Source organism: Bidens hawaiensis, unplaced genomic scaffold (assembly GCF_021521415.1).
Source record: "Bidens hawaiensis isolate Kalapana, Puna unplaced genomic scaffold, B.hawaiensis_p1.1 tig00035461_1, whole genome shotgun sequence".
In the NCBI taxonomy this organism is placed as follows: domain Eukaryota; kingdom Viridiplantae; phylum Streptophyta; class Magnoliopsida; order Asterales; family Asteraceae; genus Bidens; species Bidens hawaiensis.
Genome location: NW_027496164.1, coordinates 120,188 through 140,322, shown reverse-complemented (window position 1 = coordinate 140,322; position 20,135 = coordinate 120,188). Strand labels below are relative to the sequence as shown.

Below are 20,135 nucleotides of genomic sequence, written 5' to 3'. Positions count from 1 at the left end.
AAGTGGACGTAACCACACCGTATAGGCCAGCCATCTTAGTGAAACATTCAAAATTCACTGAGCGCATCGCGAAGGCCCCCATTCAGCACAAAACCAAGATGCCAAGTGGTTTGGGCAAATATGACGGCACAACAGATCCAGACGATTTCTTGCAAGGTTTTTACAACACTGGAAACCTAGAAAGCTGGACGATGCCAACATGGTGTCACATGTTTGCTCGCTGCCTCACGGGCGCGGCGCGTGTCTGGTTCGAAAGCTTGCCGACCGGGCAAATCGATGGGTTCGAGGAACTTTTGGAAAAGTTCCAAGCTCACTTCGTACAGCAGCGCAGACACACGCGCGACCCTGATGACATCATGCACTGCGTGCGCAGGAATGATGAAACGATTGAAGACTACATAACTCGTTTCAATCAGGAGTCTCTGGCAATCGGAGGTATCACTGAGCAACTATTGCGCGTGGCCTTTATACAGGGCGCGCGCAGTGATCAACTCCGCCGAGCTCTCGTGAGCAGAGATGGCATGCCCACCACTTGGGCCAAGCTAATGGAAGCATCGCGAGTCTTCGCGAGAAATGAAAAACAAATTGCCCAAGATAGAGCGAGAAAAAGAGGGCATCAATCAGAGGCACCGCGCACCAACGAAAGAAGGGGCAAACAGAACTCTGTATGGTCCAGGTTGCAACCAACAAGTTTTTCTTCCGCAGAAAAACAGGCGCAACCAAGCTCACCCCAGCCCCAAAAAGACGTTCGTAATCGCGGGGAGGGTGACAAGACGGAAGGCGGCAGAGATCCTAACAGACCTCTGCCTAGAATATGGACTCCCCTCACTAAAACACCTTCACAGGTGTTAAGCACTGAGAATGTCCAATTCAAAAGCCCCAAGCCACTACACCACAAGGGACCATCAAACAGTGGCAAGTATTGTGAGTTTCACAAGTCCACAGGACACAACACTGATGCATGCCACCACTTGAAGGATGCAATTGAAAAAGATGTAAAATCAGGCAAGCTGGCTCACCTGGTGAAAAACTCAAGACCAGAAAATGAGCAACCAGAAGGAGCCTCTGCCAATAAAAAGTTCAAAAGAATCTGTGTAGCCGAGGGAGGAAGGCAAGGGCAAGGATCAAGAAAGAGAAACGCGCAAATCCAAGGAGATTGGCGCGAGCAACAAGTAATCTTCCCAAGAATCAGGGGAGGCCCTTCCATCAGCAGTCCTCTTGTCATCACTACACACATTGCTCATTATGAAGTGTCAAAAGTCCTGGTGGACACTGGCAGCGAATCAGACATCATGTATGAGCAATGTTTCAGGAAGTTGGATCTAGCAGACCAAGCAAGGCTTGAAATTGTGAATGCACCAATCTCTGGTGTTTCAAATGAAATCATTCATCCCCTAGGTCAAATACAATTTGAACTAACTATGGGGGATGAGAAATACAAGCGAGCCGAAGTTGTCAACTTCTTGGTCTTGCCCACCACTTCATGCCACAATATGATCTTGGGTAGAGGAACGAATGCCCAATTCAACGCCATACCGTCGCCAGCGCACGGCGCGTTAGGGTTCCCAACACCAACAGGTGTAACTTTTGTATACCGAGATCATTTGTGTGCAGTGACAAGTACTCCGCGGGAAGGGCGAATGAAACTTCCAATGGCAGACAACGCGCCAGAGGAATGGATTCTCAACCCAAAATTCCCGGAGCAGACAATCACAATTGGCGCTACGATATCAAACGACACGAGGTTGAGAATGAAAAGATTGCTCACAGCATATATGTCGGTCTTCGCGTGGCAACACTCTGATATGACTGGGGTTCCGCGAGACCTGGCGCAACATTCTCTCAACACGTTCAAGTCTGTAGAGCCAATTGCTCAAAAGAAGAGAGTCATGGGGGATGAGAAGGCGAGGGCCATGAATGAGCAAGTTGAGGATCTATTGCGCGCAAACATCATCCGCCCGATACGATACCAGACATGGGTAGCCAATCCTGTGATGGTAAAGAAAAGTAACGGGTCGTGGAGGATGTGCATTGACTTCAAGGACCTCAACAAAGCATGCCCAAAAGATTGTTACCCCCCTCCCAAACATCGACGCAAAGGTGGACTCCGTGGCGCCATTCAAGCTCAAATGTTTCCTGGATGCCTACAAGGGCTATCACCAGATTCAAATGGCACCACAAGATGAGGACAAGACCGCCTTCAGAACCGACAATGGTGTTTTTTGTTACACAAAAATGCCCTTTGGTTTGAAGAATGCGGGAGCCACCTACCAAAGACTTATGGATGCCGTTTTCAGCGAGCAAATTGGGAGAAACCTAGAAGTCTACGTGGATGATTTAGTGATCAAAAGCAGGGAGGAAAAACAAATGCTCAAAGACATCGAAGAAACCCTTGGGCGCCTAAAGGAAGTTAACATGAAGCTCAATCCGAGCAAATGCACTTTCGGCGTACAAGAGGGAAAATTTCTAGGTGTAATGGTCACCAAGGATGGTTTCAAGGTGAACCCTGAGAAGGTGGAGGCCATCCTTGACATGCCCTCGCCATCCACCATGAAAGAAGTCCAGAAGCTGAATGGTAGATTGGTATCAATCAACAGGTTCCTAGCGAACCATGCAAGCAAATCTACCCCATTTGTCAACACATTGAGAAATTGTTTAAAGAAAAGTCAATTCAAATGGACTCCTGAGGCCGAGCAAGCTTTCAGTGAGATAAAAGAATGTTTGATAAATCTGCCCACGCTCACAGCTCCACTTCCTGGTGAAATTTTGACATTGTACCTATCAGCAGGAGAGCGCGCCATTGGCGCAGTATTGTTGGTGGATCGCAAGGGAATCCAAACGCCAATATACTATGTGAGTCGGGTGCTGACAGATCCTGAGACGCGCTACTCCATCATGGAAAAGTTAGTTTTATCACTAACACATGCGTCGCGCAAGCTTCATAGATATTTCAATGGTCATCCTATTGAAGTTCTAACTGGTTACAACATCCAGCAAGTCTTGCGGCGCCCCGCGCTCTCGGGAAGGCTAACAAAATGGGCGCTGGAATTAGGAGAGCACACGATCGCCTATAAGCCCCGTCCAGCAATAAAGGGACAAGTCTTGGCTGATTTCATTGCAGAAGTCCCCGAAGGAAAAATTGAAGAGGCTCAGCGCGAGGTAGATCCTCCGCGAGCCAATGATGAAGAAAATGTGTGGAGATTATTCACCGACGGAGCTTCAAACAACGAAGGATCCGGCGCAGGCCTCAAGCTGGTGGATCCAGAGAATCAGGAATATACTTACGCCATCAGGTTGGACTTCAAGAGCACCAACAATGAAGCTGAGTATGAAGCCCTGCTGGCTGGCCTGCGCATCGCGCACAAATTCGGAGTTAAAAAGCTAGAGGCCCATGTTGATTCATACTTGGTAGCAGCACAGGTCAATGGCCTTTATGATGCCAAGGAGAACACCATGCCTCTGTATCTAGAGCAGGCGAAAAAGCTCATCGAGCAATTTGACTGCTTCAAAATCATTCATATTCCGCTCAGTGAAAACAAATCTGCTGACGCGCTGAGCAAGATGGCATCAACCAGCTTCGATCACTTTGGCAAAGATGTCAGGGTAGAAGTAATGAGCAACCCGTCGGTGGGAGCGAAGTCTGTCCTTGTAACTCATACAACCCCTTCATCATGGATAACTCCAGTAATGGAATTCTTGAAGGAGGGAAAAGTACCGGACGATCGCGCACAGGCGAGGAAGATAAGACACAAGTCGCAGAACTATGAACTGCTTGATGGTACATTATATCGACGCTCTTATCTGGGACCGCTCATGAAATGCCTAGATGCTGAGGAAGCAAGCTATGTGATCAGAGAGATACACGAAGGAATCCGTGGAATACATGCTGGCCCGCGCATGGTGGTTGCCAAGGCAATGAGCGTAGGCTACTATTGGCCAGGCATGTACTTGGACGCTTTAAAAGAGATCCAAAAATGCAAAGCATGTCAGAGCTATGCGCCAAACACCATGCGGCCAAAGAACAACTTGATTCCGGTGACCTCCGCATGGCCTTTCCACAAATGGGCAATCGATATTGTGGGTCCCCTACCGCAAGCGCAAGGGCGAGTAAAATTTTTGGTAGTGGCAGTAGACTATTTTACAAAATGGGTTGAAGCCAAGCCACTAGCAAAAATCACAGCCGAAGCGATGAAGCAGTTTATCTGGAGCCACATCATATGCCGTTTTGGCTTGCCCATGGAAATTGTGAGCGATAATGGCAAACAATTCACTGACATGAAGATATCCAACTGGCTCAAGGAATTGCGCATCAACCAAATCTTCACTTCGGTATACCACCCTCAGGGGAATGGCCAAGTGGAGCGCGCGAATCAAAGCTTGTTAAATGGGCTGAAGAAAAGGTTGGAGGGAGAATCCCATTCTTGGGTCGAAGAACTACCTAATGTCCTGTGGGCACACAGGACATTAAGCAAAACCAGCAATGGCGAATCCCCGTTTAGCCTAACCTATGGAACGGAGGCTATGATTCCAGCAGAAATTGGATGCCCATCCCATAGAGTGCTCATGATGAACAAGATTGATAACGAGCGCGAAAGGAGGTTGGATCTCAACTTACTTGAAGGGCGCAGAGAGGCGGCTATCATCAGTGAAGCCAAGTACAAGAAAAAACTGGAAAAATATTACAATCAGCGCGTGAAAGAATGCCACTTCAAGAAGAATGATTTTGTCCTTCGAAACAATGAAGCTAGCCGCGCGATACCCCCGGGAAAGATGTCCCCCAATTGGGAGTGACCTTATCAAGTCTCGGAAGAATTGGGAAAAGGCGCATACGCTTTAAAAGATTTGAATGGAAAGAAGATCCCGCGCGCATGGAACGCGGCACAGCTTAGAAAATGTTTCATGTAAAAATTGTTAAGTTTGTAATCAAGGCTTTTTAAGCCATTATGAATAATGATACGCGCTATCTTCTCTTAATGTGGATTCTATTACCTTTTGCATACATGTTTCACACTTCCCTTTATTAATTTTGAGCAATATGACAACATTGTATTGACATCAAAACGAAATAAAACGAAGTAAAACATACATGCGCGAGCTTCAAGCTCAAACGCGTTAACGAGTCTTAACTCTAAAACGTCAGGGCCTTAGCCCAATAATATGAGCTTTAGCTCAGGGCCTTAGCCCAATAATGTGAGCCTTAGCTCAAATCACTCACAACATCCATCCTACATACTGCGCAGCCTGACCATAAAAATACCTAAGTACAACTAAGGCAAAGCAAATGCCAAAACATAGTTGTTAAGGTCTCAGGTCGAGGTCGCGCATGAAATTGTAATGGATATCTGAGTAACACATACTGACACGTAAAGGCTAAAAAACTCATAATTCCATATAATAAATGCGAGATAACGTCGCGCAAAAGAGGAATAATGAAAGCGCCAAGGCACGTGTCAACATAATCAAGATATGGCAAAATCACATACAATATGACAAGGATTAAGTATAATAATTTCCTTACAACCTTGTTCTTATTTCAACGTGCAAGCATATCTTATATTCAACAAGCAAACATGCAATATAAAGAGATGAATGGGGAATGCGCAAGATGCGAAGAAGGGAAAAACAAAATTTCATTCCAAAGCATTGAAATTTACAAGTTTACAAGATGATGAGATACAAATTACAAATAAAAATAAAAAACATGAAGGGCTTCTCAAGTCTCCACGTCGACGTCAGCCTCTTCATAGTCCTCATCACCGCCCTCAGCACCTGGCGCAGCCCGCTCCTCGTCATCTCCAAACTGACCATAGTCAAGTTGTTCGTCCTGAATGGATTCTTCTATCACAATAGTGTCAGGAGCGGATCCTTTGGCCACGCCAGAGCCGCTAGCAGGGGCAGCATTCCCCGCGCCATCATCGCCGCCACCAGCCCCTTCGCACTCGTCAAGTAATTTCTTTAGCGCGCCGAGATCGGGCTGGTCAGCAAGCGCGGATATCTGCAAATCATAAGGAAAAATATGAGTACAAAAAGACTTGGAAAATAAGTCAAGGTAATCTCATTAAGGTTAAAATACCTGCGCAAGGATGGGAATGGGAGTATTCAAATACTTCTCCCCCATCGCGGCCATGTCCGCGCAGGCAACGTCGCTCTGATAAGGGTAGTCGGATGGGTTCTTCTTTAGCATGCCATATTCATAGCCATCCTTAAACCCTTCAGCTCGACCCACCAAGCGCGCGGCAGCGTTGCAATCCATCACAAGGGCCTGAAACTCGTCTGAGTATTTCATCGCGAAAGCGCAACGAGTCATACCCTGTGAGATTAGCCATTGGCGATCCTGCGCGAGGGAAGCAACAGACGTCTCAAGAGCAGGAATCTGAGAGTTTAACAACTCAACAGTTTCCTTAGTCTGTTTCAGCTCCTCTTTGTCGGACGCTGCTGCCGCCAAGGCTTCTTCCTTTTCCGCTCGCGCAAGCTCGAGTGCTTCCTGGCTAGACGCTGCCGTCGCCAAGGCTTCATCTTTCTCGGCCTGCGCGGCCGCCAGCTCCTTCTTCAGGCGCGCAACCTCACTCTCCAGTGATGATTTGTCAGTTATAGACTGGACAAGAGCTTGGTCACGCGCCTCCGCGTCCAGCTCCAAGTCGCGCACTCTACGCGCGTACTTGGCCGCGTCCGCCTCGGAAGCCTGTAGCTTCTCCCGCGCAGCCTGTAGCTCATGCCCGCGCTTCACGAAGGCGGTGTTGGCACTTGCTCTGTTCTCACTGAGCTCTGCTTGGAGCTTCTCAGCTCTCTCTCGAGCATCAGAAAGATGCCAAGCAGACACTTTAGCCTCTTGCTTGGCTTCCGCAAGAGCATCACGTACCTTTACGTAATCATAGCGAAGCTCTTGGGAGGCAGCAAAGAAAGCCGACCCAGCAAACAGATGATCGTTGAGCAAGTCATCGCGAGCGCGGCCCTCCTGAAACCTCCTTTCAGCTGGAGGCACAGAATGAGCCCAGAAGTCCTCACACACACCCATGGACTGAAATGAGCTGTCCTCAGTAATGTTCCATCTCGGGCGGTAAATGTGATCGGCTTCCTGCAAACACAAAGTAATGATCTAAGTCATCAATACACTAATATGGAAGTCCGCGCAGCGGAGCAAAAAAAAAAAAAAAAAAAAAAAAAAAAAAAAAAAAAAAAAAAAACTATACCTGCGGGGATGAAGCAGAAAAGTCAGCGCCAGCCCCACGAGAAGACTGCGCCGGAAAATCTCGTGGCGCTGCAGAGCTGGCGCGGCCGCCATCGGAGTCTTCAACTTCAAACTCCTCATCCTCCTCTGAAACAGGCCTTTTCTCCTGCGACCTAGAACCAAAATCAGTCTCGCGAGGAGGGCTGTGCGCAGGAGGAGGTGAGGGAGGTCTCGACGCCGCCAGGTCGGCGCGTAAAACGGCCTCCTGCTCCTTAGTAATCCCGATGAGGGGAGATTCAGCGCTTGCAGGAGCAGGAGCAGAACCAACGGCGCTGGCACCGGCGCCAGCAGTGCCGCCAGCAGCTTGTACGCCAGCAATAACTCCTATGAAAAAATCAACAAAAAGAAATGGTTCATGACTTGATCTAAAAGAAAAAAGTCAGAAAATAAAAGCGTAACACATACCTTGGCGCAACTCCGTTCGCGAGGCAAACATCGCCATGAAGTCCATTCTCCCCTTTTTTGAGGGTAAAACAGGGGACTTTGAAGCGACCTCCGGCGCAGGCTCGGCACCTTGTTGCGCCTGAGGTTGGTCCACCAAGGTCGCCGGCTCTACAAACATTTAAGTGAGCAAGGATTCATTAGTAATTCTATCAGAATCGCGCTCATAGAACCATAAAGGATAAGCAAAGTATACCTGTCGGAGAGGAAACGGCAGGCGCAACGCCGCTTCCCTTTTCCGCCGCGCGAAGGGAGGAGGTAGCGCCACCATACCTCGTATGGACAGGAGGTCTGCCCACTTTTTGAGGCAGGGAAGACAAGGAAAACTTGGTGGTAAACACCTGAGTCTTCTCAAGTCCCTTCGCCTGAGTAGGAGGATCCTGAACAACAGGGGCATCATCTTTCTTCTGCTTCTTACTGGCCCCTGCGCCAGTTTTCCCTTTAGCTTTACGCTTTAGTTGGGGCGCCTCCTCTTCCGCGAGCTCCAGCTCGTAGTTCTCAAGCGCGTCTACAATACACGCAACAGAAAGGTTAGCCAAATCTGGTATTATAAGGGCATAAGCATAAGTACAAAGGCTTACCAGGCGCATCGCTGTCAAAGAGAAATCCCAGATCAACAGGGATGAACAAGTCATCGAAGCGATCGGGGAAGCCAACCTCCCCAGCGCCCAGCGCGACGGAGCCACCCTCCATATGCTCATCGTAGGCGGCGTGGACATACTCCTTGCTGACTGCACAAAACAAGTCAAATGATATCAGCAAAACGAATTATATTCGCGCAGAAGTAAGGCAATGAGATTAACTTACACAAGCCGTCAACTTGGATAACGGGCCCAGTCGCGCTGTCGGCCCACCTCCTGCTCATACCAACCCCCACCAGCGCCTCCTCGCAAATGTTCTTGGCGGGGGATGGCTCGGCAGTCAACTTTTTAACCCAGGCGCCAGTTGGGTTCTTGAAGACACCCACATCCGCAGGCGCAGAAGAGATCGCGCGCATGGTCATGCGGATGGGGATCACACCAGCCTTAATGTAAAAAAATCTCTCAGACCAGTCATGAAGGCTCTTGAATGAAACAGTGCAGCACTTGACCTTCTGACTGCGAGGAATAAATGAGAACCAAGAATCTTGGATCTTGGGCTTATAAAAAAACTGAAAGCGCCGAGGGGTGGGCTCCTCGCGCTGAGATTTGCACATGAACTCAAAATGAGTCATGCGCACGAGTCCAAACGGATGGACTTGGGATATATGAATCCCATAAAACCTAAGCATCGCACCCACAAACCTTGTCATCGGGAGACGAAGGTTGCAGTGGGTGAAAAAATGGCAGTAAAAGGATATATAGCCGGTAGGCGGGTCCGCCGCCGTTTGCCCGGCCGCCGGCAGCATGCTGCCATACTCAGGGAGAAAACCCTGAGAGGCGATAAGGCTGTCAAAATCGGCCTGCCTCAGTTTGTAGGGGATCTCATCCCACTTCTTCACTGCCTTGGTCCTCCCTACCTCCTCCGATGAGGCCTCAGCAGCCCTCTTCCCCTTGCCGGTCTTCTTCAACGTAGACATCACTAACGATTTCACACGGCGATGGATAGGGGAGATTGTGTTGTCTGAGCTATCAGACATACAACTATAAAAACGGACAAAGGATGCTTCTGAAGAACAGAGATTTGGAAGCAGAAGACAGGTAATCGGAATAGAATGAAAGAAAGAAAAGCTTTGAATAAACAACAAGGAAGATGAAGAATAAAAACTCTTAAGGGCTTGCTTTTATAGGCCCAGGAGAGAGAAATTTTGGTACTGATCGGACTTCACGCGCCCCCACTCGCAGGTGTAAGCCAAGGCTGAGCGCGACACGTGTCCCTGACACTGTGTGAGGGGACAAGAAAATAAACGATACAGCTGCTGCCAGAGTTCACGCGCCACCACTCGCAGGTACGGACCAACGCGAGCGCGACACGTGTTCCTGACACTATATGAGGGGACATGAAAGGCAACTGTAGCACCTCGAGAACACGAAAAGTCTGACACGTCTCCATCACTGACGCATGTCAGCAACAACCAACCACGTACATAGACGATTCGTTTCAACCAAAAGGATAGAATTTCGCGCAACGACGAGTAATAAGAAGAAAAAGACAAAACCCTACTAAAAGAGCAAACTATTAAGTCTAATATCTATCTTACCTCGCTCGCGCGAGACAAGACACACATTAGACTGGGGGGGCTTGAAGAGGTATGTACCCGCCTCAACACCGAGCGAGGCGGGTCAACCCACAAGATATAGACAAGAGGCTTGAAATCAAGATATTATAAAGGCACAAAGCCAAAACCTATGCGCATGGCGCATATCACGTATGCTCATGCATCACATGCTCAGGCATCACATATGCTCATGCATCACATATGCTCACGCACCACATATGCTCACGCATATCACATCTGCGCGTGGCGTATCCGCGCGTGGCGCATATCACATGCTTGTGCATATCACATCTGCGCATGAAACATCTGCGCGTGAGAATAAAGAGAAGACCTCGCGCATCCTCAGGATAGGCGCATATCACACATGCACATAATCAACCTCGTCCTTATCCAAATCAGGATTAGGGCAACCTTGATTGTGCACGTCAGACAACCTTCCAGAAGGTATCTTTTTAAGGAATAAGAATATGCTGATGTTGACAGCTGCCAATGAAAGGTGGACAACTCAGCATAACCCATGTGCTACCACGTGATTATAACCAATGAAAAAGCACCAGGTGTCCCCAAGGACACGTGGCGCAAAGCAATTGGAGGAGGCCAACAAGGCCCTAATTGGGTCTGAGCCCAATCATTGGAAACCCTAGCACTATAAATACCACATCAACTCCACAAGGAGACAAACAACACAATTACACAGTATTCAGCTATATTAAGCAATACTCTCCAATTTCCTTACTCTCATATTATTATCTTCTCCTACAAACACTTATTCTCACACCGGAGGGTTACCCCAAATAGGACCCCTCTGTCCCTTTCTGAGGGGTAAGTTTACGGTGCTGTTCATTTTGTAGGTGGAAGAATCCAGATCCCAGAGATCCATCGGTGAAATAGCATAATCACACCCGAGGAAAGTAGATCGTCTACCAGTGAGTCGATCCACGTTTCTTCAATATACAAGAGTGATATATCAAAGGTTGACTATATTGCCATTCAAATATTTTTAAAAACGTGCATTATTATTTCTTAAACAATAGTTTACTAGGAAGCTTTGATTACAATTTCCAACTAACAAATGAACGTAACCACAAAACATATAATTACCCAAAAAAAAAAAACATATATAACATCTACTATTATAGCAAGACCATAAGTAAAAGAATTTGTGAATTAGAACATGATTAATAATTAATTATTATCAAAATGTGAAATCTATGAACCGATATAATTGCATACGAGTTTTTAATATAAGACGTACAATTTAACGTACGTCAGATACCTAATTAATTATAATTGACAAAGAAAACACAAATACATACCATTATTGTAACAAGTTGGTAAATCTTAAATCCATCACAAAAAAATGAAGATATTGAATTCATAAGAAATAGTGAAGCTCATATATCACTAACACAATTTTAAACACAATGCATGCTCACCATTAAACGTATTCAAGTAAGATTAGTATCAAGATGTGTGACATCTAATCTAACTATTATATTAAAGGAACACATAGTTTTCACATGATCTTTAATTAAGTTATCCACATAGGATTCCATCTCAACAATTTTCAAAATTATAATTTACACCTAATAAGCTATTTAATTTTAATATATCTATTTATACTATTAAAATAAAATTATTCTTCCATAAGGTATGCTATTATGAATCCATATGATAAAAATATGTTGTATTAAACATATTTTTAGACATACAAATATATTTTAATATGCTTTTGAGACGACAAGGTATGTTATTACGTATATTATTAAATTTAACTTATTTATTATATTTTTTTTAATCACCCGTGTATTACACGGGCTATATCCTAGTTAAGTAATGTTTCAAGTCGGACAACTAAAATCAATTTCGGAAACTCTTTATAAATAAAACAACGATATTGAGTTGAATGCTACAATTATTGAAAATACATGTCTTACTTCAATTAACAAAAGAAAAAAAAATTGTTTACCTTCCAAAATGAAAACAAAGATGAAGGCTAATAATATGTCGGTAACCATGGTTGAGTTTGACCAAGAGATAATACCGTCGGTGGAGGCTTTATTTTCTTCATTTTCTTATATTTAATTAGTAAAGGAAAGGATACATTATAATAATTTTGTTAATACATTAAATAATGCTAAATAATAGCGTTTTATTAAATTATAGATTTATTTCTTTAACTATAAACAATATGCGACTTTAACATATTTAATCTTTTAATAATTTTAATTTTGTTAATATCTTGCATTCGTTAACTTAAAAAACAACTACCTTCGTGGTTATGATTAAGTTTGAAATTTTGTTAAAATTAAAAACAAAAGTTATTCAAATAAACTATTTTATAGTGTCGTAAACTATATCAAGTATCAGAGCGGTACAGGTCTCTTGACAAATATAATCAATATTGACCGAACATCAAAAGCAGATTTGCAAAATCGTGTCTAGACGTCGATTAATCGCTAATTGGTACCTACCAACTAGTCGTTGATTAATCATTATTTGGTCAAATAAAATTTTTTTATATAAAAGTTGGTATATATGTGTATTTGAAAAACTACATATAAATTTCATTCCAATCAATCCTGATTATTTGATACTCTCTACTCCAACGCTCAACGAGTGCCTAGCAAGATCTACAATATTCGTACCGGTGTCTGTATTATCAAGACTGGTATCAGTGTAGTTTCAGAGTCTCCAATACAAAACACTTGTCAATATCCTTTACATTTACTATACAAATACCGACGCTATTAACGTCACGACTGATATCAGTATTCGTGTTATAGTTTTCGATCGATATAAAACACCCGCTTTGTATTTTAAAAAGGAAAGAATTGCTTCGTATATAAGCCACCGAAGCTTACAGCTAGCTTATAAATGATAAGAGAGGTACACGAGAGTCTTTATTTCTAGAGAGAGAAAACAATAACCCAAATAAAGTGGAAGAGAGAGAAAGCTTCAGAAGACACAGCCATGGCGGATTCAAGTGATTCCGTCTCCATTGATATGGAAACCATATATCTCGGTGGCAAGGTTCGGTTTAATCTCAGTTTCTCATTCAATACAATGTAATATCAACTTGAATGCAAGGTGTTCGATGAAATGCCTGAATAAGTTTTACTAATTTACTTTGTGATCTTTAACTTTGTTTGTTCAATATATTCAATATATATGTGTTATATGATTGATTTATGTAATTTATACAATACCCACTTGGATTTGAACCCAAATGCTGGAGGTTGAATATTGAATACAAGGTGTTCGATGAAATGCCTGAATGAGTTTTAGTAATTATTTATGATCTTTGACTTTGTTTATTCAAAAACCATGTGTAATGTTGTTGATTTCTACAATTTCTACAATACCCACTTGAATAAGGTTGAATATTATGAAATGCCTGAGTGAGTTTTTATACATTTTTAATTTTTATCTATATTTGCTGTGATTTATGATGCACTTTATGGGGATGAACTCATGCTCATTCCCAATTTAGAAACCCACTTTTCTTGATTTATAAGTTACTTATGGAATTGCTACAATTGTAGATCTGGTTGACTTTTATTTTCATTGTCAAAATCTTGAAATATCAAAGTGAAGAAGTTTATAAATTATGTATATATTGTCAACATTTGCTAGCTGTTGCCATTAATTTCTATTTGTTTGTTTCTTTATCTTGGATGTTACAAAAGGCCAAAAATTCCAAATGCTTTTGGAATGATTCTTTTTTTGTTGATTGAACTTACATAATTTTGAAAAAGATGAAAATTTTTAAATCATGGTACTTTATTCTGGAAATATGAATATATGATTTACTTAGCTTAAGTTTTAATTTACTGTGATTGTTTAAATGACAAAAAAAACTTGCAATCTTTCAAAGCATTTGTGTTGTGTTGTCATTTTCCTGAGGTTGTGACTCATTATCTAGAATGTGATTTATTTAATTTCTGATTGGTTAGAAAGTGCAATCTAGTTTCATGTTGGTTTATCAGTCGTTATCGAATTCCCACGTCATTTGAATCTCTTTTTAATTATGAACTTAGATTTTCATTTTTTATTTATTTTTATATAATTCTTTAAAGTCATGTCTTGAAGCATAAACACACGAGTGTCGGTTGATTAAAATAGCTTTCAACAGTTTACATGACTCATGATCTTTGTGATTAAAATACACTGCAAAATTTATTTTCAGGAACATATTATTCAAACAGGCCGTGGGACCGTGTCTGTAATTGTGTATGGAGACCAAGAAAAACCACCCTTGATTACGTATCCAGATTTAGCTCTAAATCGTAAGAAACAGTAGTTTTTCACGTTATTTTATCGATCTTTTGGTCTAATTAAGGTTTGACTTTGTGAACAGATATGTTGTGTTTTCAAGGACTGTTCTTCTGTCCCGAAGCAGCTTCATTACTTCTCCATAATTTTTGCATTTATCACATCAGTCCACCTGGACATGAGGTCTGTGAATGGGATAATTCATATATAGGGTTGTTTGGTGTATATATGGTTTTTAATTATTTTGTTAACAGTTAGGAGCAGCAGCCATAAGTACCGATGATCCTATTCTATCTGTAGAGGATCTTTGTGATCAGATTCTCGAGGTCCTCAATTATTTTAGGTAAGTCATTTATCATTAATCTTTGTACAAATATTCTTTTTTCATCTTAAAAATTATTTAAAATGTGTTTTTGGGTTAGTATAGGCTTGGATCAGTGATGTGTATGGGGGCAATGGCGGGTGCCTACATTCTCACTCTCTTTGCGGTATGCTGGCTCGTTAATTTTGGTCGTAATATAGGCGTGTAAATTCATTTTCTTAAAGGTTAACCAATTCTGACTTTTTATTGCAGATAAAGTACAGAGACAGAGTTACTGGTTTAATACTTGTTTCTCCTCTTTGCAAAGCACCTTCATGGACCGAATGGATTTACAATAAGGTATGCTATTTTTTAAAAGTGATTAATCGCTCTTTTTGTTTTTTATTTATTAAGAAGTTAATAGATAGTTTTAATGTGTAGTTCATGTCGAATTTGCTCTATTACTATGGTATGTGTGGATTGTTGAAAGAATGCTTGCTTCAAAGATATTTCAGCAAGGTACATTACAACTTTTTTCGTAATGTTTTTAATGTGGTGTTTATGGAATTTAATCAATGAGATATCTTCAAAATTAATATAGGAAGTTCGTGGCAATCCAGAAATCCCAGAATCAGATATTGTTCAATCGTGCAGAAAGGTTAGTTTAATTTAATGTACCACTATTATACAATACCATTTTTTATGGTGTTTGAATATTATGTTTGCGTGTATTTTATGCAGTTATTGGACGAAAGACAGAGTATTAACGTGTGGCGATATCTTCAAGCAATCGATAAGAGACCTGATATTACCGAGGGATTAAAAAAGTTAAAATGCAGAACACTAATATTTGTTGGTGACAGATCAGCGTTCCATTCAGAAGCTCTTCATATGACTGGAAAATTGGACAAGCGGTATTGTGCATTGGTTGAGGTAATGTTTATTGTTTTTAGGATCAATCATATACTTATGCTTGACTTTGAAGGTCAAACATGTTGATTTCTAAGCTAAAAGTTAGATGTTAGCTCGTTAGATTCAGTTATAAAGGTTGATAACCTTGTTACGGTATGCAATAAGCGTTCTGATAATGGAAACGGTGTTGAAAATGTAACATTAATTTGTTCTGAATTTGAATTTTGAAAGTGCTGGGTTTAACCAAATTAATCGTACTTCGAAGGATGAAAATCGGGTGGTAAAAGATTTAAAAAACCATGTCTTTTGGTTAAACCAAACAATGAATAACTTCAAATGTAAAGGAGTGTTAACTTAAAAGGTACTAAATTTATATCAAATTTGGATCTTTATAAAATTATTTTGACTTTGGGTTTCAAATATTGACTTTTAACTTCAAAATTGGTATAAATTTGTTAATCTTTGATATCAAAGATTGACTACAAAATTGAACCAAACAGGAATCACTCCAAAGAACAAAAGAAATTACATCAAAGTTAAAAGATATCAATTAACTACTGGTTTTGACTTTTGACTTTGACTTTCAACTATACAGGTACAGGTGTGTGGATCAATGGTGACAGAAGAACAACCACATGCAATGTTGATACCCATGGAGTATTTCCTAATGGGGTATGGGCTTTATAGGCCCAGCCCAGTCACAGGCAGCCCGAGGAGCCCGTTAAGCCCATCATGCATCTCCCCCGAGCTTCTATCTCCGGAAAGCATGGGGTTAAAGCTAAAACCAATAAAAACGCGAGTATCATCCTCTAATTCAACTACTGTCCCATGGTAGAAATCGTTTTTATAACGTGTTTGCGTACAGTTTATACGTAAATTTTGTCAATTTTTTTTGTTTTTTTGTATTCAAGGGTAGATATATACATATGATATATGTAGATATATAAGAGAAAGAGGGAAATATTCTTTGAAATGATGGACATATTCAGCTCTAGGTTTGGTGGTCATAAAACAGAAACATTGTATTTTGTAAAGTGGAATATGATGATTTTTTATTTATTATGAAAAGCAATAATACTCTTTATTTTTGTAGGCTGGCAATGATCTATCATTTTGCTTGAGAGGAATATATGGCAGATCTACATGATTGGTTCTATACTTTCTTTATATAACATATCAATTTGGTAGCATTCACAAAAGTGCTTATAATAATGCTATTTGTGTTTAACAATAATAACTATTCTTTTTTAAGGGCATCCGTAATGGAGCGGCAAAAAAAAAGCCCTTTATTAATACCATGGCAACGCCACGTAGACGTAATGGTGGGGCCTCTTTCTTTGCGCCCTAAAGTTCCCATATAAACGAGCATAGCATTTTTTTGGATGAATACACACCCATCGTAGTGGTGTGGGGGTGTTTTTGGTGTTTTTTTAGGCGTCGAGGTAGCCCCATTACTGATGACAATACTAAGACTATACTATATTAAGTGTAACGGTCAATTTTACATCGTTAACAGATACCATCGGTTAACATGATGTTGATGGATTTTCAGAGATTGTGAGGCTTTCAGCTGCGAATTCTTATGGTTTAGTAAATAATAAAGTTGGTTTTTAGTTTTAGGATTAAAATACTAACTATAAAAAAGCAAATAAAAATAAAATATATTGAACTTTATAATTCTTAGTTAGCTTCATGACTTGAGTACTTAATAATTAGTTCTTGATCAATGGTGGATATGATCATAAAGCATTACAAATTGTAGAACATAATTGTCAGAATATGCAATCACATTGATTGCATTCTTCTAATGATACAAAAGCAAAGCTAAAACTTAACTTGAATATCACTAATAACATTGTTACTCACTTGAAATGCCTTTGCAAGAACATCAGTCGATATATCTGGAGTCGACCCAAAAACCGCATTTCCAATGGTTATCACTCCAGGGTTCTGGCTACTCAGTGCCACTAGTGCGACCGCGCTCTTTTTTCCAACATTTCGTTGATAATGCACAAGGTTCACCGGAAATACAAAAACGTCACCCTTTTTTAGTACTTTTGAAATGTGACGGTTTCCAGGGTTTGATGTCACAAATCCAACTTCAATTTGGCCTTCCAAAACGGTTAAGATTTCAGTAGCACGAGGATGGGTGTGGGGTGGGATGTGGCCCCATGGTGCAAAGTCTAGTCGGGCAAGTGAGATGCCTAGCGTATTTAGTCCTGGTATTTGGAACACAAACGCGGGGGTCACACTGGACCCCATGGCGTTTGAAGTGTTCCCAATCACATGCATACCACTAAAATGGAAGTCGCTTGCTTGAACCGAGTTTGGGTTCTTGCAAGTGAATCCGTTCACCAGCACTGTCATAAATTATAATAAAAATATTACATGTAAGAAAACCGATCATGTAAATAGGTTACAATCTAAATTTAGTTAAAAAACGTTAACCCAAGCAAGTTGGCCGGTTTACAATGATACAATCCAAACGATTCGGTTTGCACTCAATTTTGACAATTTGGCATTTGGAACCGGTAGCGTAATAATTTATGATCCAAATAGTTCGGTTCACGGTTCATTTCATTTTTTTAATATAAACTAATTATTTTTTTAAAAAAAATTGTTTAAATGGTTTAAACCGTAAACCAAACCATTAAACTGCCAAAACATTTAAACAGTAACTTGACCGCTCATGCTTAGTTAACACGAAACGAAAAATCATAATACAATACCTTGACCACTCATATCCGCAACACAAAAGTCTTGAAGCGGACTATTGTCCGTGGCCCAGACCACAGTGAAAGCTAGTGCGAGAACCACGAACGTCCCAAGAGCGTGAGCCATTTATGGATTGATGGTTTGAATGTTGTAAACTTAAGTTGTTTATATATATATATACATAGTGAAAGGTTAACCAAAGAATTAACTCGCCGTCCTGCGATTCATGGAACCTAAGAACCGGTCAATGACTCAATGGAACATACAAATGCTTGCAGCTAAAGAGGAGTTTATAATATATGTTTGTTTTATTGTGAGTTTGTGACATGAATCGGCAGGCTAGTTATGATGTTTGGAATAGTATAACTTTTGATGCATGTTGTGCAATATATTGTAGTGAGTTCAATGTTTGCATGCATGTCAATATCACACGTATAAAGATAAAGGTTAAAGAATATTTTGTTAAAAGTCCGGCCTTGCTTAGTCAAAATATACTTAATCAACCATGCCACGTGTCAAGTGTTAACAATAAAATTAAAGAGAAACCACATTCAAATACATACACATCAACACATCAACATGTTTTTCGGCCTTATGTTATCATAGATTGTTAGTGGTTATATCAGTTATTTCAATAGTAGTTTAAAACATATTATACAAGTTGTATGATTTAGTGAAGACCGCTTTATATGGCCTATATGACCATTTTTTACTAGTCATATGACTCGCATGAACATCATATGATTTGAAAGACATGTCAGTGATGTCTAGGTAGTGTGTCAAATGACGTAAATGTTGGAGTACTTTTATGTTAATGTCTAATCAATGCAGACGTGCAAAGATCAAATCTTTCTACGACTAAAAAAACTTTCTAATACAATCCATGTCAAACATCAAATCCGTAAAAGCATAAAATCAAACATGATCTTGAAAAATATGTAATATCAGAAATCATTATCAGTTTATCACAATTCTTAACAAACTACATGTAAAAATTTGAGACAAATCGAGCAAATAAGTCGTTTCCAAACTAGTTTCAAAACCGTCTTGATAACAAGCAAAAACCGATTGGACCAAATACGTTTCCAAACCAGCCCAACCTCTTAGGATCATATAGTTTGGACTTTGAAGACGCAAACCAGTTTCCAAACCAAGCCGATATTGCTCCAAACCTGTTTATAACCCACACCGAATCAATTTGATATGTTTGAACATTTTTCCTCTCAAACCGGTTTATAACCCGAATATATTTGGGCCCATTAACCGAAAGGCCTCACTAAAAATGCCAAACATAAATGCTAAACCCCAACAGCATACTAGGCTAACTTTAAATAAACTGACAAGCCTGTCAGTCTCCGGTCCCTAAACCGCTAAGTAGCAATCAATGTCCGTCATCGTTCGCATTCAATCACCTATAGTCGACTAGTCCAAATCGCCTTCAGTCGGCAATAACCCGATTTTCAAATCTTTTGCCAACTGTGGTCACACCCATTGGACATCGGTATTGAATTATGTTAGGTCATATTTTGTAAGTCACTGAACGTTTTATTAGTTCATATAGATTAGTCCATCGATGTTTCATAAAAATGCAATAAATAAACTTAATGATTTTATAAACTATAAACTACATTACTATACTATTATTCTTAAAGAATCAAAATAAAAAAAAAAAGGTAAAAGGTTAGTCAGATTATTCCAATCCCTTTTCTTAAATTGGGTCTCTGACCAGCATATCCGAATAAAAAAATTCGAATAAACATAAATCCAAATTTAAACCAATGGAATTAGATGGAAGAATAAACTCTTATCACTTGTGGCTTTGTGTAGGGACTTGGGGTTCTCTAGTAAGTTTGATCTTCATTTATATTATTTTTGGTGGATTAGGTAACGAAGGATTTGAGCTAGGCCTTATGTAAGGTTGTCAGTTTGAATTCCGAGCATACCTGGGTTTTCGTCTCACCGCAGAGATTTTCACTCTTGTGACGGCACGACTCTCAAGTAGCAACCGGCGGTATCGTTTCCCGAAGGAACAACCAAGCCAAACTCTACCTTGAAGCTAACATGAG

The 20,135-nt window shown here is 40.9% G+C and overlaps 2 protein-coding genes across 2 annotated transcripts; one reads left to right on the top strand and one right to left on the bottom strand.

Moving 5' to 3' along the window:
- Positions 1-12,779: 12,779 nt before the first annotated feature.
- LOC143587344 (protein NDL1-like) lies at positions 12,780-16,413 on the top strand. Its single transcript, XM_077068658.1, has 10 exons — positions 12,780-12,899; positions 14,056-14,155; positions 14,227-14,324; positions 14,396-14,484; positions 14,569-14,629; positions 14,716-14,802; positions 14,884-14,961; positions 15,044-15,100; positions 15,184-15,375; positions 15,950-16,413. The coding sequence occupies exons 1-10, from the start codon at positions 12,840-12,842 to the stop codon at positions 16,187-16,189; spliced, it is 1,062 nt and encodes a 353-aa protein (XP_076924773.1). The 5' UTR covers positions 12,780-12,839; the 3' UTR covers positions 16,190-16,413.
- A 733-nt stretch (positions 16,414-17,146) lies between these two features.
- Positions 17,147-18,195, bottom strand: LOC143587343 (putative germin-like protein 2-1). Its single transcript, XM_077068657.1, has 2 exons — positions 18,084-18,195; positions 17,147-17,714 (listed from the first exon to the last, which is right to left on the bottom strand). The coding sequence occupies exons 1-2, from the start codon at positions 18,193-18,195 to the stop codon at positions 17,179-17,181; spliced, it is 648 nt and encodes a 215-aa protein (XP_076924772.1). The 3' UTR covers positions 17,147-17,178.
- Positions 18,196-20,135: the final 1,940 nt, after the last annotated feature.

Excerpts from the sequence above, each read along its gene's own strand:
- LOC143587344 (XM_077068658.1), top strand. The coding sequence starts at position 12,840 with ATGGCGGATTCAAGTGATTCCGTCTCCATTGATATGGAAACCATATAT. Across the intron at positions 14,803-14,883 it reads CCGAATGGATTTACAATAAG|TTCATGTCGAATTTGCTCTA; the intron begins GTATGCTATTTT and ends TTTAATGTGTAG. Across the intron at positions 14,962-15,043 it reads TTCAAAGATATTTCAGCAAG|GAAGTTCGTGGCAATCCAGA; the intron begins GTACATTACAAC and ends AAATTAATATAG.
- LOC143587343 (XM_077068657.1), bottom strand. The coding sequence starts at position 18,195 with ATGGCTCACGCTCTTGGGACGTTCGTGGTTCTCGCACTAGCTTTCACT. Across the intron at positions 17,715-18,083 it reads TGCGGATATGAGTGGTCAAG|TGCTGGTGAACGGATTCACT; the intron begins GTATTGTATTAT and ends AATTTATGACAG.